Raw genomic sequence first — 14,870 nt, 5'->3', positions numbered from 1 at the left:
GGTCTTGGTCTCTGGGGCTCAAGTGATCGGCTCAGCCTCCCAAAGTGTTGGGACTACAGGTGTGAGCCACTGTGCCTAGCCAACACTTTAAACATTTAGGAGTTGATTAGTTACAACATACTGTTCAGACTTTCTTTTCTAAGGAAATCACTTCGTTTGTTACTTTATACTATAAAACACTTTGTAATCATTTTATCAGCCAGTCTTATCCTGTAGCATGTTGAATATCCAACACGTGCTTAATTCTCTCTAGAGTTACCTAAAAATTTGCAAACATGCAAACATCTTTCTCACCATGCTCCCCTATCTAATTTACTATCTTTAGTCTAACAATGTTTAATTATTTTCCATGAGTTATGTGCTCTGAATAATAATGTATTGGTTATCTAAATTGGATTCCCTAGCATAAATGAAAACTTTTAGGTTGTACAGTTTTCTTATTCTGTATTCTAATGGTTAAGGTGCTTATGTGAGGATGCTTGGTTCACTGTGAATGTAATATATCCATATATAATATATTCACTGTATGGAACATTCACCATGAATATGACAGGTGTTGCCATCACTTGCTGTAGCTTCTTTGTATTAATACAAATACTTACCTGTTCTTAGGATTAAATAATATATACTCGCAAAATGCTGAATGATGTGTTTGTCTGATACTGAGTATTTAAAAAGTACTAGCTATTCCTTCTTGGAGCTGATTAGGCAGCATGTATATAAATGAAAAACTGGTCGAGGAAAGAGAAAAAAAAACTCATAACATTCTCATTGTTGTTCAAATTTGACTGGTCTCTTGAAAAAGACTGCAAATACCATGGGATGAGAACTTATACCTAAAAATATTTTGAGTACAGACATTTGGTGTCAGAGAAGATCTTCAGGATCATGTAGTTTAAGGTGTCTTAATCTACAATCCACAAATCTCTAGAAGGAGTAGGCAATTGTTTGTCTGTGTGTGCGTGTGTGTTTCTCCTCAGAGCTTCCGGCTTTTATGAGACCCTCGAGGAGGGAATGGCTGAATCCTCCTTTTGTGGTGAGCATCATCCAGGGACTCCCTTGGAGTCCTGGTTCTGCTGCTCCTAGGCAGTGTGGCTTTTGGCACACTGAATCTCAGGACCTAGTTTCTATTTCTCCTAGGATTGTTATAAAGTTCGAACGAAAGCACTTTTGAATTGTAAAGTGCCACATAAATTATAATTGTGGCACTGTTGTGGTGAGGAAACTGTAGCCTACAGACGTGGTTGAGGGATCCGCTCAATGGCCACTACTAGTGGTCTCAAAACCCTGAAACCCCCTCTCCCAAGGTCTTCTAAATGCACTATTTCTTCAACACAAGGCTGTGGTTTTTACTAAAAACATAATGACTCAGTGCAAAGACCATTCAACAGAGAAAAACTGATCTTTTCAACAAATGATGCTGAGACAACTAGATATCCGTTTGCAAAAAAGGAAGTTTGGATCCCTAACCATACACAAAATTTAACTCAAAATGGATCATAAAATTAAATGCATGAGACAAAACTATAAAACTCTTGGAGTGAAACATTAGGAGTAAATCTTCATGATCTTGTGTTAAGTGTTCTTGGTTATAACATTAAAAGCACATGCAACAAAAGAAAAAGTAGATAAATGGGACTTCTGTGCTCCATAAGATACCAGTAAGAAAGTGAAAACACCTTAGCCCAGCTCTGTAGCACATGCCTGTATTTTCGGCTATTAAGCAAGAGGCTGAGGTAGGAAGATCACTTGAGCAGGGTTTGAGGCTATAGTTTGCTATGATTATGCCTGTGAATAGCCACTGCACTCCAGCTTGGGCAACATAGTGAGATCCTGTCTTTAAAAAAAGAAGTAAAAAGACAACCATCATAATGGGAGGAAAGATTGCAAGTCATATATTTGATAAGGGACTTGTATTCAGAATATATGTGTGTGTGTGTGTGTGCGTGTGTGTGTGTGTGTGTGTGTATACCTTTTACACCTCAACAAATGACCCAATTTAAAAATGGCTAAAGGCTTCAAATACACATTTCTACAAAGATAAGATACAAATGGCCAACAAGCATATGAAAAGGTGCTGAATATTATTTATTAGGAAAAAGAAAATTAAAACCACAATGAGCTACCACTTCATACTACTAGGATGGATATAATAAAAAAGGCCAAAACAAGTCTAAGTAGGATGTGGAGACATTGGAACTCTTATTCATTGAAGGTAAGAATGTGAAATGATGCAGCCATTTTGGAAAACAATCTGGTAGTTCTTCAAAATGTTAAATGTAGTGTTACTGTATGACCCAGTGACTACATTCCTAGTATATACCCACCCAAAATGAAACACATGGTAAGTGAAAGAAGTCAGTCACCAAAAAACATCTATTATATGATTCCATTTGTATGAAATATCCACAGTAGGTGAATACATCGTGTGACAGGGCTGTTGGGGTCAGAGTTGGAGTTGGGGACCAAGGAGTGGCTGCTGATACTAGGTACTGAGGTACTGAGTACTAGGTATTGAGTTTCTTCTTGGGGCGATGAAAATATGCTGGGCTTAGATGATGTTGATGTTTGCATATACTGCTATGAGTATACAAAAAAACCACTGAATTGTAAACTTTTAAAAGGGTGGATTTTATGGGTATAAATTATATCTTAACAAACTTATGAGAAAAGAATATAAACAATAACAGGGTTCTAAATTTGCCTTCATGGCTTTGAAAGGTTGTGGATGCAACGTACATTTTTCCTTTTGAGCTCCTGGCTGTCACATGACCTTTACTCACAGGCCTAAGTGATGTGAGTTTAGTGATCTAAATAGGGTCCCTGGTGAGCAGCTGCCTGAATACCATTTGCATGTGCCAGGTGACAGCTTCTGTTCCAGGGCACACATGCAGGACCCAGCAGTAAGGAAGGCCAGTGACTTTATCCCTCAAAGGGGTTTTTCCAGGTGAGGATTCACAAGACAGCAGGGGAAGCCTGTTTGCACTGTGCCCAGCTATATTAGCCTGTGCATAAACCAGTGACAAAGATTTTGAGCCTTATTGTGGGGGATTTAATATTAGGTTATTTTGTTCATTATGTGTAAGTAGAACAATTTAAGAAAGTATATTAGTCACATTTGTTTTTAAAAAATGCTCCAAAGAACTGCAAAATATTGAATTACTCTTCAACATTCTCTTAGAAGTTAGCTTATACATTAGTGTCTTGAGGTATCCTCTGTCTCATACTAGAAAAAGATTATACATTCTTGTAATACATTACAAAGTCATTATTATACCTTTAAAATATAAAATAAAACAACCCTTTTAAAATTCAACTGTGTTCTTAAGCACATGTTCTGAAACTTCTCTGTACATAAAAATCAATTGGGGCTCATTAAAATGTAAATTTCAGTCATTGTGGAAGACAGTGTGGCAATTCCTCATGGATCTAGAAATAGAAATACCATTTGACCCAGCAGTCCCATTACTGGATATGTACCCAAAGGATTATACATTATTCTATTATAAAGACATGTGCACACGTATGTTTATTGTGGCACTGCTCACAATAGCAAAGACTTGGAGCCAACCCAAATACCCATTGATGATAGACTAGATAAAGAAAAGAAAATGTGGCACATATACACCATGGAATACTATGTAGCCATAAAAAGGATGAATTCATGTTTTTTGCCAGAACATGGATGAAGTTAGAAGCCATCACTCTCAGCAAACACAAGAACAGAAAACCAAACACCCTTGTTCTCACTCATAAGTGGGAGTTGCACAGTGAGAACACATTGACATAAGGAGGGGAACATCACACACTGGGGCATGTTGGGGGTAGGGGACTAGGAGAGGGATAGCATTAGGAGAAATACCTAATGTAGATGACAGGTTGATGGGTGCAGCAAACCACCATGGCGCATGTATACCTGTGTAACAAACCTGTGTGTTCTGCACACGTACCCCAGAACTTAAAGTATAATAATCATAGAAATAAATACAATAAAAAATAAAAATATAAATTTCCTAGGTCCCCTCTCCAGAGAGATTGGTTCAAACTGAATTTTTAAGGAACGCCCCAGATAATTTTGAGGAATAGGGTTTGCCCTATAAACCTGCCCTAGGGACTCTAGCCTAGAATTAGGAGTAGTAGGACAACAGTTAAAGTGTTCTTCGGATTACCATAGGTAATTAATAGGAATTGAGATATTTTTAGCCATTTGATATTGTAAGCAGATGACATCCACATCCTTATTGTGATCTTAGAAAATAACATTTTCTCACCAAAATTTCACAGTGTGAAATTGTAGTCTTTGTCCCTGCTGACACCTTTATACTGTGAAGCTATTAATGCAGCCCTGTCTCCGTCTGCTTTTTCCAGATTTCCTTTGACCTCGCTGAGTACACTGCCGACGTTGATGGAGTTGGCACTCTACGACTTCTGGATGCAGTTAAGACTTGCGGCCTTATCAACTCTGTTAAGTTCTACCAAGCCTCAACAAGTGAACTTTATGGGAAAGTGCAGGAAATACCCCAGAAGGAGACCACCCCTTTCTATCCCCGGTCACCCTATGGTGAGAATGCTTGTGCACACCTCAGCGCGTGTATGGCATTATCTGTGGGTGTGGGGGTGTGTGTTTCTTCTTTCATTCTGTTCATGTCTCATGGCTGAAGTCATTTGGGTGTGAGGTTAACATTAAGGTAGACTAAAGTGACTGAACTTGTTGAGAAGCATACCTTTGTACGTTGCTAACTACAAGTACTTGCTGCCATTGCCTTCAGGGCGAAATTACCACCTCACTTCACCAACCCATGTTCGTTCAACCCTTCCATACAGATCACTTTAAATGGAAAATCAGACCCATTATGATTCTTTTTCTAAACTGTTGTGAGATTGTACTGAAGTGATAAGGTTTCATGTTTTTTATTTTCCATGAAAGTTTCCTTGAATACAAAATCGTTTAAAAAAAAAGACTATTGTGTATAATATATTAGTAAAGAAAATATTAATGAAAGACTTTAGTGATAAAATTTCAAAGCATTTCCAATGTTAAGATCTCCAATTTATTCCACTCTAATTCCTCAAAAGTTAAAAAAGGAGAGAGAGAGAAAGAATAAGACCTAAGAAAGATTCAGTCAATTAGAATGTCAAATAGTACACTGTGCGTATTACAAAAGTAAGAAAATTTTTGAAATATTTTCTGGTGAACATGATTAACTAGCATAAGAACTTTTATTTTGTCTTTGGCTTTTGATACTTTTTTGTACTTTGATACATTACAAATTATTATTTTGGCAAGTTGTTACTGTTTCAGATGGGTGAAAATCACTGTCTTTTATAATAAACTTCAGTACTTTAAAAAAATTATTCCAACAGGGGCAGCAAAACTCTATGCCTACTGGATTGTGGTGAACTTCCGTGAGGCGTATAATCTCTTTGCAGTGAATGGCATTCTCTTCAATCATGAGAGTCCCAGGAGAGGTTAGTAAATATATTAACTGAAAAGAGAATTTTAGACTTCAGCAACAACAAGAAGTTGCATTTATATGTGGTTCATGTGCTATGGAGACTGAAAAATTTCCTATCTGTGTCGAATTATGAATGTCAGAATGGCCAATGAAGAAATGTATATCCAGCCTTAGTTTTTTGTAATTTTATTATGAGTTTGTGGGGTTTTAAATTTAACATTCAAAACTGAACAGTGTTCCAGTTTTACCATTTTCATTAGCAGGTCTTAAACATGTTTTCAACCTGAGTATTAGGAAGCTTCTGTATGAATGCACAGGAATAAGTAGTAAACGAATGATTGTTCTTAGAAGTTATTCCTATTCAGATAGACTCAATTTGTAGAATCTATATTATTTTTTTACTTTGATTTTAATTTTAATTTAAAATCATAATTTAATTTTAATTTCTGGATTACTTGGTTTTAAAAATACATCTTAGGCCAGGCGCGGTGGCTCACGCCTGTAATCCCAGCACTTTGGGAGGCCGAGGTAGGTGGATCACAAGATCAAGAGATCAAGACCATCCTGGTCAACATGGTGAAACCCCGTCTCTACTAAAAATACAAAAAATTAGCTGGGCATGGTGGCGCGTGCCTGTAGTCCCAGCTACTCAGGAGGCTGAGGCAGGAGAATTGCCTGAACTCAAGAGGCAGAGGTTGCGGTGAGCCGAGATAGTTCCATTGCACTCCAGCCTGGGTAACAAGAGCGAAACTCTGTTTCAAACAAACAAACAAACAAACAAACAAATAAATAAATAAATAAATTTTAAATCAGTTTTTTAAACAAAATTTTTGAAAATTGACACATAACATTTTTATGGAGCACATAGTAATGTTTTGAAACAAACAATCTATAGTGATCAAATCAGAGTAATTAGCATGTCTGTCACCTGAGACATTTATTGTATGCTTGTGTTAGGAACATTTAAAATCGTCTTTTTTAGCTAATTGAAAAATACTTAATAATACAATAAACTAGAGAGCGCTCTATGGAATATTAGAATTTAATGTGCCTATCCAGCTGTAATTTTATATCCATTAAGAAATCTCTCCTTGTTCTCCACTTCCCTGAAGGCAGCTCTTATATTTAGAAGTATTATCAGGTATTTTTGGAAAACCATATTTGTTTGCATTGGCTTGTTGCCTTTTCAGAGTTGTTGATGAGACTGCAGCAACGTGCTAGTTCTCTTGTTCCCAGTATAAAGTTTTAAGTAAGAAAATGTGTATCCCCATCATTACTTCTGATTTACTGAAGCATGAGAAACCTTTACAAAGCATGCACATGTTTTACAAAGTAAAAATTATCTGTAAACTTTCCAAGAAGTTTTATTAAATTTCACTATCATTTAGATTTTTAGTCTGAGAATAAATGAGAAGTCCAATGTTATAAGTTGTTTCATGACCAACAACTAGTAATATAATGCCTATAATTTTTCAGTGAAATTTTATGTGACTATATAGCTACCTAATTAAACCAACAAGTCATGAAGAAAGATTAAAGTGACAGGCTTATAAAGATATCTTTAGCGTGAATACATTTTTATTTTATAATTGCTTAAGTTAAAAATTCTCATGATGGGCAGTTAAAGCATAAGAACCTAGCCTGTCATCATGTTGCCTGAAAGGAAAACAAGTTCACCAACAGTGAGAAAGAATTCTTAATGAATTTTGTGGTTCTGGGTGCCAGTGGTAAGGTGGAAAGCAAAAGGAAGATCCTAGGTGTTGTTGCTTGCAGCATGTGGTATGAGGGTGCCCACAGAGTCTGCTCAGTCATGGTAATCCCTGCCTCTTTCTCACAAACATGTTCGTACACATTGTTTGGCTTTCTGTGTTCTTCCTCCCTCAAGTTTTCCACCTGCAAAAAAATAAAATAAAAGTTAATTGTCGTGGATCAGATCAGGATAGGGAAAAGCATTCCTAGGTTGTAAACTGAAAAAAGATAAATTTAAATATAACTCCGTAATTCTCTGTTGGTGTACCTTACAATGAGAACTTATTTTTTTGTCTTTGTAGATGTTAACCACTGAAAAAAATACATTTTAAGATCAGGCACAGTTCCCCTACCTGTAATCCCAGCACTTTGGGAAGCCAAATTGGGGTAATGACTTGAGGCTAGGAGTCCAGGACCAGCCTGGGCAACATAAGTAAGATCCCATCTCTACAAAAAATAAAAAACAAATCAGCCAGGTCTGGTCATGTGTGCCTGAAGTCCTAACTACTTGGGAAACTGAGTTGGGAAGATTCTTTGAGTCCAGGAGTTTGAGGCTGCAGTGGTTTGTAATTGTGCCACTGCACTCTAGCCTGAGCAATATAATGAGACCCCCATCTCTTAAAAAGGATTGTTTTAAGGTAATAAAAATATTTTTAACGTAATACTTCTTCATTTAAAAGAAAATTATAAAGTAAAAGTTTCCATCCTTATGATAACCTCCAGCCCTATCCTCAGACCCACTGTTAACATTCTTTCAGAAAAGTTCTGTGTATCTTTAAACATAGAAAGAGAATTCTGCTCTACATATTGTTCTGCACCTTCAGGCTTCCATGAAATATCTTTAGGAACTTGACCTTAACTGTAGCATACATCATTTTGTTTTGTTTCATTGCATGCCTGGAAATCAATGGTATCACATTTTTAACTATATAATCAAATAATGAGAAAAAGGTATATGTGAAAATGATATTAATACTTTGATATCTAATGCCTACTATTTACAGCATTTCTTAAAACCTGATAATTAATTTTCATATTAAATTAATCTGACAGTAATGTTTTGCCAACATTATTTGTTGTATTCTGAGGAGATTTCTTTTCCAGACTGAGAATTCCGTAATGGCAGGACTGTGTTTTATTTGTACGTCTCCAGCTCCAGGCAGTGCCTAATTGCTAATAAGCATTCAGTAAATATTTTTAAATGAATGAATAAATGAATATCTCATGTTTCAGTAGCACCTTACTGATTTTAAAGCTAGGTGATCTGAATTACAGAAAAGTAGAAATTTGTAGATATTTACAAATATTTTGTTGATTTTACTCATATAGTAAAGCTAATAAATGATTTTGAAATAAAGGTTCAGTCTGATATACATTAATAAACAGTACATTCATTTTTTGTTAACAATCTTTGTACACCTAGAATTGCCTGTGGTACTTTAAGTGAGTTTATTTTCTTAAGTTGTTTGAGCATTCACACAGCAGTCTTCTTGTTCCCTGTTATAAGGAACAAACCCTTTTTTTTCTGCATAGCGTGGAAAAACTTGTAAACCTCAATCTAGTCCTAGGTATCTAATCACACATGCAGAATTTGTAAAGCCCAAGTTGATGCAGTGTTTTGGGACCATATATGTTTTCTCTAACAAAGTATAATTGTCAAAAATTCCCTCTCATTGCATGAATAATATTTCATGATAGTTTCTGACATTGAAAAGTGGGTAAAAAGTATTTTTAAATCTAATGAAAGGCTAAACCAGAAGTTGGTTACTTAAGACTCACGGGCCAAATCTGGCCTGCCAATCTAGTTTTGAAAATAAAGTTTTATTGTAACACAGGAAGATGCATTTGTTTATATATCATCTATGGCTGCTTTCACCTATGGAGTACTGTAGTGTGCAGACCCTGAAATATCTGTTGCCTGGGCTTTTAAGAAAACATTAGCTGGTCCCAGTTGTAGACAGATCCTCAACATCTGAGAAACTATCACTTGGGTTGATTGTAGGTTTCTTGAAGGTAGCTGTCGTTTAGAAAGACTTCCTATAAATGTTAAAGAGAATAGTGAACTAGTTAAGCAGAATTCCTGAAGTACTTTGGCTGGTTGGGGTTAGCCAAGTTGGGAATGCAAAGGAAAACTTCTTGCTGTCACCAATCATCTTATGTACGAGAGGGAGATCTGCTGTGATGGGAAGAATAGCCTGGTGATCCTCTGCTTCTCCTTGAGGAGTAACTGCGACCCCTGTTGTTGCTGCTGCTATGCCTTCTGTTATGACTATGGCTTCGAGATCGAGATCTTCCATAACTTGGACTTCTGGGTCCATCAACTTTAACCCAGATGTAGCCAGTTTCTCCCTCCTGGGATCTAAACTTAGTGTTAATCCAATTTTCGAGCTGCATAGGTCTTATGTTCTTTCCATACAAACTCCACGATACCAGTGCCATCTCAGTAAACATCAGCATAACATACATCACCTGCTTCATGCATGTGATCTTTTAAATCCTGCCAGCTTCTACTTGGAGGCAGTCCAGAGACAACCACTCTGTTTTTAGACCTCCTGGATGGGGCAGCCATAGCAAAATTAAAAGTGCTACTTCAGAGAACACATCAGTGATAACAAAGCAAGATAGCCTTATTGCTGATACAGGGAAAGTTCTTGTGGGCTGGATAGTAAATCAAATCAGCCACAGTGTTCTTTTAATCAAAGCCTAACCCAGAACAAGGCCCAAACACTCTTTAATTCTGTGAAGGTGTGAGAGGTGAGGAAACGGAAGAAGAGAAGTTGGAAGCTAGCAGAAGTTGTTTCAAGCGGCTTAAGTCAGGAAGCCCTCTCCACAACATAAAAATGCAAGGAAAAATCACATTTGCTAATGGAGAAGTTGCAGCAGGTTATCCAGAAAATCTGGCTGAGGTCATTGGTAAAGGTACCTACACTAAACAGATTTTTGCTGTATACAAAACAGCCTTCTATTGGAAGAAGATGCCATCAGGGGCTTTTCATAGCTAGAAAGAAGTCAGTACTTGGCTCCACAGCTTGAAAAGACAGGCTGGCACTCTTGTTAGGGGCTAATGCAGCTAGCTGGTGACTTTAAGTTGATGCCAATGCTCATTTACCTATTTAAAATTTTAGGACCCTTAAGAATTATGCTAAATTTACTCTGCCTATGCTCTATGACATAGCCTAGATGACAGTACATCTGTTTACAGCATAGTTTACTGAAATTTAAAACCCATTGTTGAGACTCACTGCTCCAAAATGAGATGTCATTCAAAATATTGTGCTCATTGACAGTGCACCTGGTAACCCAAGAAATGTGATGGAGGTGGACAAGGAGACTAATGTTGTTTACATGTCTGCTAACACAACATCCATTTTGCAGTACACAGATCAAGGAGTAATTTTGACTTTTCGAGTCTTAATTTTTACTTTTTAAGGCTATAGTTGCCATAGATAGTGTTTTCTGTGATTAATGTGGGCAAAGTAAATTGAAAACTTCATGTAAAGAACTTGCCGTTCTTGAAACCATTAAGAACATTGTTAATTCATAGGAGGAAGTTCAAATATCAACCTAACAGGAGTTTGGGAAAAATAGATTTTATCCCTCATGGATGACTTAGAGGGTTTCGAAACTTACGTGGAGGAAGTAGATGCAGAGTGGGGGAAATAGCAAGAGAGCTAGAATTAAAAGTAGAACCTGAAGATGTGACTCCTTTTATCAGGTGCAATCTCCTAATAAAGCTTTCACAGATGAGGAGTTGCTTTTTATGGATGAACAAAGAATATATCTTCTTAAAATGGAATCCACTCCTGGTGAAGATGCTGTGAATGTTGTTGAAATAAAACAAAGAGTTTAGAATACTATGTAAGTTTAACGCCTCTGTTAAAGCAGCAGCAGGGTCTGAGAGGATTGACTCCAATTTGGAAGCAAATTCTACTGTGGGTAAATGCTATTACACAGCACTGCATGCTGCAGAGAAATCTTTCTTGAAAGGAGAGTCAGTCATAGCAACAGACTTCATTGTTGTCTTAGTGTAAGAAATTGCTGCAGCCGCTCCAGGCTTCAGCAACCACCATCCTGATCAGTTAGCAGCCATCAACATTGAGGCAAGACCTTCTACCAGCAAAAGGCTCAGATGGTCATTATCGTTTTTCAGGGATAAAGTATTTTTTAGTTAAGGTTGTACAGGACTTTTTTAAACATACTATTATTACACACTTAATAAGCTGTGTTTTCCTCTTGTTTTCTTTCTTCAAACCTGAAATTCTACATCTACCTGGCTGTTCCATTACATATCTCTATTTTTATATTTACATACATGCGGTGTTCTTTTTGCTGCAAATGTGGATATAATGATAGCTTTTTATTGAAAATACAGATTTACATTCTCTATGATTCTCCATTTAGGGAAGAAGGTTTTGTTTATTATCTCAAACTATTTAATATCTATGAGAAAATTGTCATGTACAAATTTTTTCTTGCCTTATTACATTTCTTCGAAAAACTAAACAGTTAATAAGACTTGTCATAAAGATGTTAATTATTATATAAGTTGTAAACTATGGGAAAAATACTGAGTAGTTTTTTTAATTATTTAAAAATAGTTCATAAATAAGTATATTAGTTTTCAAATATGTTATTTACCAGTAATAAAATCTGCTCTTAAATCTTATGCTATAAATTGGAACACTGGAAGCAACTCTCTTCAGTAAAGCTAACAATAATATTTCTAGTCTGATTGTTTATTACATTAGGAAGTAAATAAGAAGAATAGCTACTGTTTATCACCTATGTAATGTAACCAGTGGGCTAATTATATCTTAATTCTTAACATATTGACAGAGTACTTTGGCATGCTGTAAATACAAATATAATGACCTTTACAAAATTATAAATAACACTAATATAAGTATATTCCAAATTGAAAAAAAAATTTCACATGATAACTAAGAGGAAACAAGAAATATAGTCTACCTTCTACTTTTAGAAGGTTAAAAAATTTTAATGATTAAATTATCCCTGATATCCTAATTTTGATGATAGTAGCTATTGTAAATAAAGAGTGAAATACACATAATATTCAGCATTCTTCTTTTTTTTTTTAATGTGGTTTTTCAGTTTTCAGTATGAGCGTAGGATTAGTGGCTTAGATTTCCTACGCTAAGAAGAGTAGCCTCAGTTTCTGTTAGCCTTCCCAGGTACCATGTTCTGGAGTAGAAAGCCCTGGTAAGAAGTGTCCACCGGGAAAGTTGTTCTGTGCTGCTGGCTGTCGGCAGGCCCGGCTCTCATACCGAACAGGCCTTTGCTTTGCACAGGAGGTCAGTTGAAGATTTCCAGTCTTTTGATGAGAATATTTTTCTTAGTCTTTCGATCATTAGGAAAGTTTGGGCAATAGAATAACCTCTGCTTCCAGGACTGACTGAGGAGATAAGTGTTTGGTTACATGGGCCTACCTTGTGGGCTGCTGGTTACCATCCATGAGTCACTCGTAGGGATTGGCTTCATCTCTGGATACCTTTAGCCTGAGTAAGAAATCATGTTCCGTGTTGACAGCATATTTCTTCCATTCTCCTCTCACTCTTTTTCTTCTTTTCTCAGTGTTTAAGAATGGGACATTTACTCAGTCTGGGTAAGGTATTCTCTCTCCTCTGTAGATCTCCTTTTCTCTTTCCTTTTTTTTGAAGATGAAGTTTCACTCTTGTTACCCAGGCTGGAGTGCAATGGCACAATCTCAGCTCACCGCAACCTCCGCCTCCTGGGTTCAAGCAGTTCTCCTGCCTCAGCCTCCCGAGTAGCTGGGACCACAGGCGTGTCCTTTTCTCTTTCTTTCCATGTTTGCCTAACTCCTAACTCAGCCTCTCTTCTACTTGCCGTGTATAACTTTGCTCCTCCCTCTTTGACCATGGGGCCTTGGAACAGATTCCATCACTACCTCCTTCCCCTAGGAGCTCTTCAGTTGCTAAACTGTCTGTTGAAAATATCATGAGATCCTAGTAAATACCACCAGAAAACTGATTTATTTTGTATTTCATTCCGAGTCACGAAGAATTTTTTAAAATCATCTCCCAGCTGAGGAATCAAAGGGATTTGGCCATCATCATCATCATCATCATCATCATCCTCACTGTGAAAAATGTATACCCATTAGCTCTTTATGTTGCATTTGACATAGTGATATAACACTCCAAAGGTACTTTTAGAGACATTTTGACTAACTTGTTGAACTTACAAATTTTTATGTGTATGTGGAAATGAAATTCACATGTACTTCTATTTTTCTCTCTTTTTTTTTTAATTTAAAAAATATCTATTAAGATGTTAGATACTATTCTTTCTTTGAAAGAGCTTCTAGGAAGCAGCTAGTTAACATCTACCTGTATCTATTATCCCAAAATACCCTCAGAATTTATCAAATAGAAATTTAAAGCTCATTCCATCTCACTTTTTTCAGCAATGAGAAAACAGAAGCAGCATGATACTGAGTTTTCCAGGTCGTGAAGCTAATAATTGCTAATGCTGAGACTAGAAATAATGCTAGGAGGTCATGTAAGCATTGTTCATATTTGTGGAAATAACACATATGAATTTTAGAGTTGACCTTAAGCAAATAAACCCCTGTGATGCTGAGTGGGCACTTCAGCTTGACAGTGAATTAAGTGGACAAGTTGGAAACTGAATGTCTCAGCTGCTCTTATCTTTGTAAAAGACAATTAGTTTGTTTAAAAGCAATATTCCCAAAGTTTGACAGAAATAATACAATAAACATAGTTTTATAATATTAAAATATAAATGTGATATGAAATAAATAACTTTTGTTTGCCTGTTATCAAGAAGTTGGTAATGGAAAGAACTAATATAAAATACATAAAAAATCAGGCTGGGCATGGTGGCTCTTGCTTGTAATTCCAACACTTTGGGAGTCCAAGGCAGGAGAATGACTTGAGGCCAGGAGTTTCATACTAGCCTGAGCAATCTAGTAAGACCACATCCCTGCCACAAAATTAAAAAATAAAACATTAAAAATCATGTGGCAATAGGAAGCTATAAAGTACTTTAAATATACCCATAATTAACAGTGTGAGACTACCACAAATGGATAGTGTACTAGCACTGTTTAGATACTGAGCCATTTCTAGATGATATAGGACATTCCTTTAAATATGGGCTTCATAAGAAATCATATATATCAGTCTAAACACAGTATTCACCTGACTGAAAGAATCTGACTTTTTTAAGGTTCATGAACTTGTGGTTTTGAGTTTTCTTCTTGAGTATTTTTTTTAGCTGCCAAGTATTTTGCTTTTTAAAATGTCTGACTGTATTTGTCCTTATAAATTAATCTTCAGAATTTTAAAAGTGATAATTCATGTAAAAACTATTTAAGTCATTTTGAATAATTTTCCTCTTGATATTTTTCTAAAGATTGTCTTTATTTGTTGCTGTAAAGACAAGACTAATGCTCTAGAATAGTGGTTCTCAACTGGGAGTGGGGGAATGAGGAATGGGAAGAGAGTGATTTTGCCCTCTAGAGGACACGTGCCAGTATCTGGTGATATTTTAATTGTCCTAACTGAGGAGGGGGCTACTACTGGTGTCTAGTAGGTAGAGGCCAGGGATGCTGCTGAACATCCTACAGTGCACAGGATGGCTCCCTGTTGAATAGTGGTGAGG

At 36.4% G+C, this 14,870-nt stretch overlaps 1 protein-coding gene across 1 annotated transcript in view; it reads left to right on the top strand.

Annotated features, from left to right (window-relative positions):
• GMDS (GDP-mannose 4,6-dehydratase) overlaps window positions 1–14,870 on the top strand; it is a 632,017-nt gene that overhangs the window by 282,923 nt on the left and 334,224 nt on the right. Inside the window, exons 5-6 of the mRNA XM_003927401.4 lie at window positions 4,369–4,561; window positions 5,365–5,469. Coding sequence (XP_003927450.1) covers window positions 4,369–4,561; window positions 5,365–5,469 — 298 coding nt within the window. The remainder of the gene's footprint in view (window positions 1–4,368; window positions 4,562–5,364; window positions 5,470–14,870) is intronic.

The sequence above is a fragment of the Saimiri boliviensis genome, chromosome 4 (assembly GCF_048565385.1).
Source record: "Saimiri boliviensis isolate mSaiBol1 chromosome 4, mSaiBol1.pri, whole genome shotgun sequence".
Lineage (NCBI taxonomy): Eukaryota > Metazoa > Chordata > Mammalia > Primates > Cebidae > Saimiri > Saimiri boliviensis.
The sequence above is the reverse complement of the archived record's forward strand: the minus strand, read 5'-3'. Positions and strand labels throughout refer to the sequence as shown.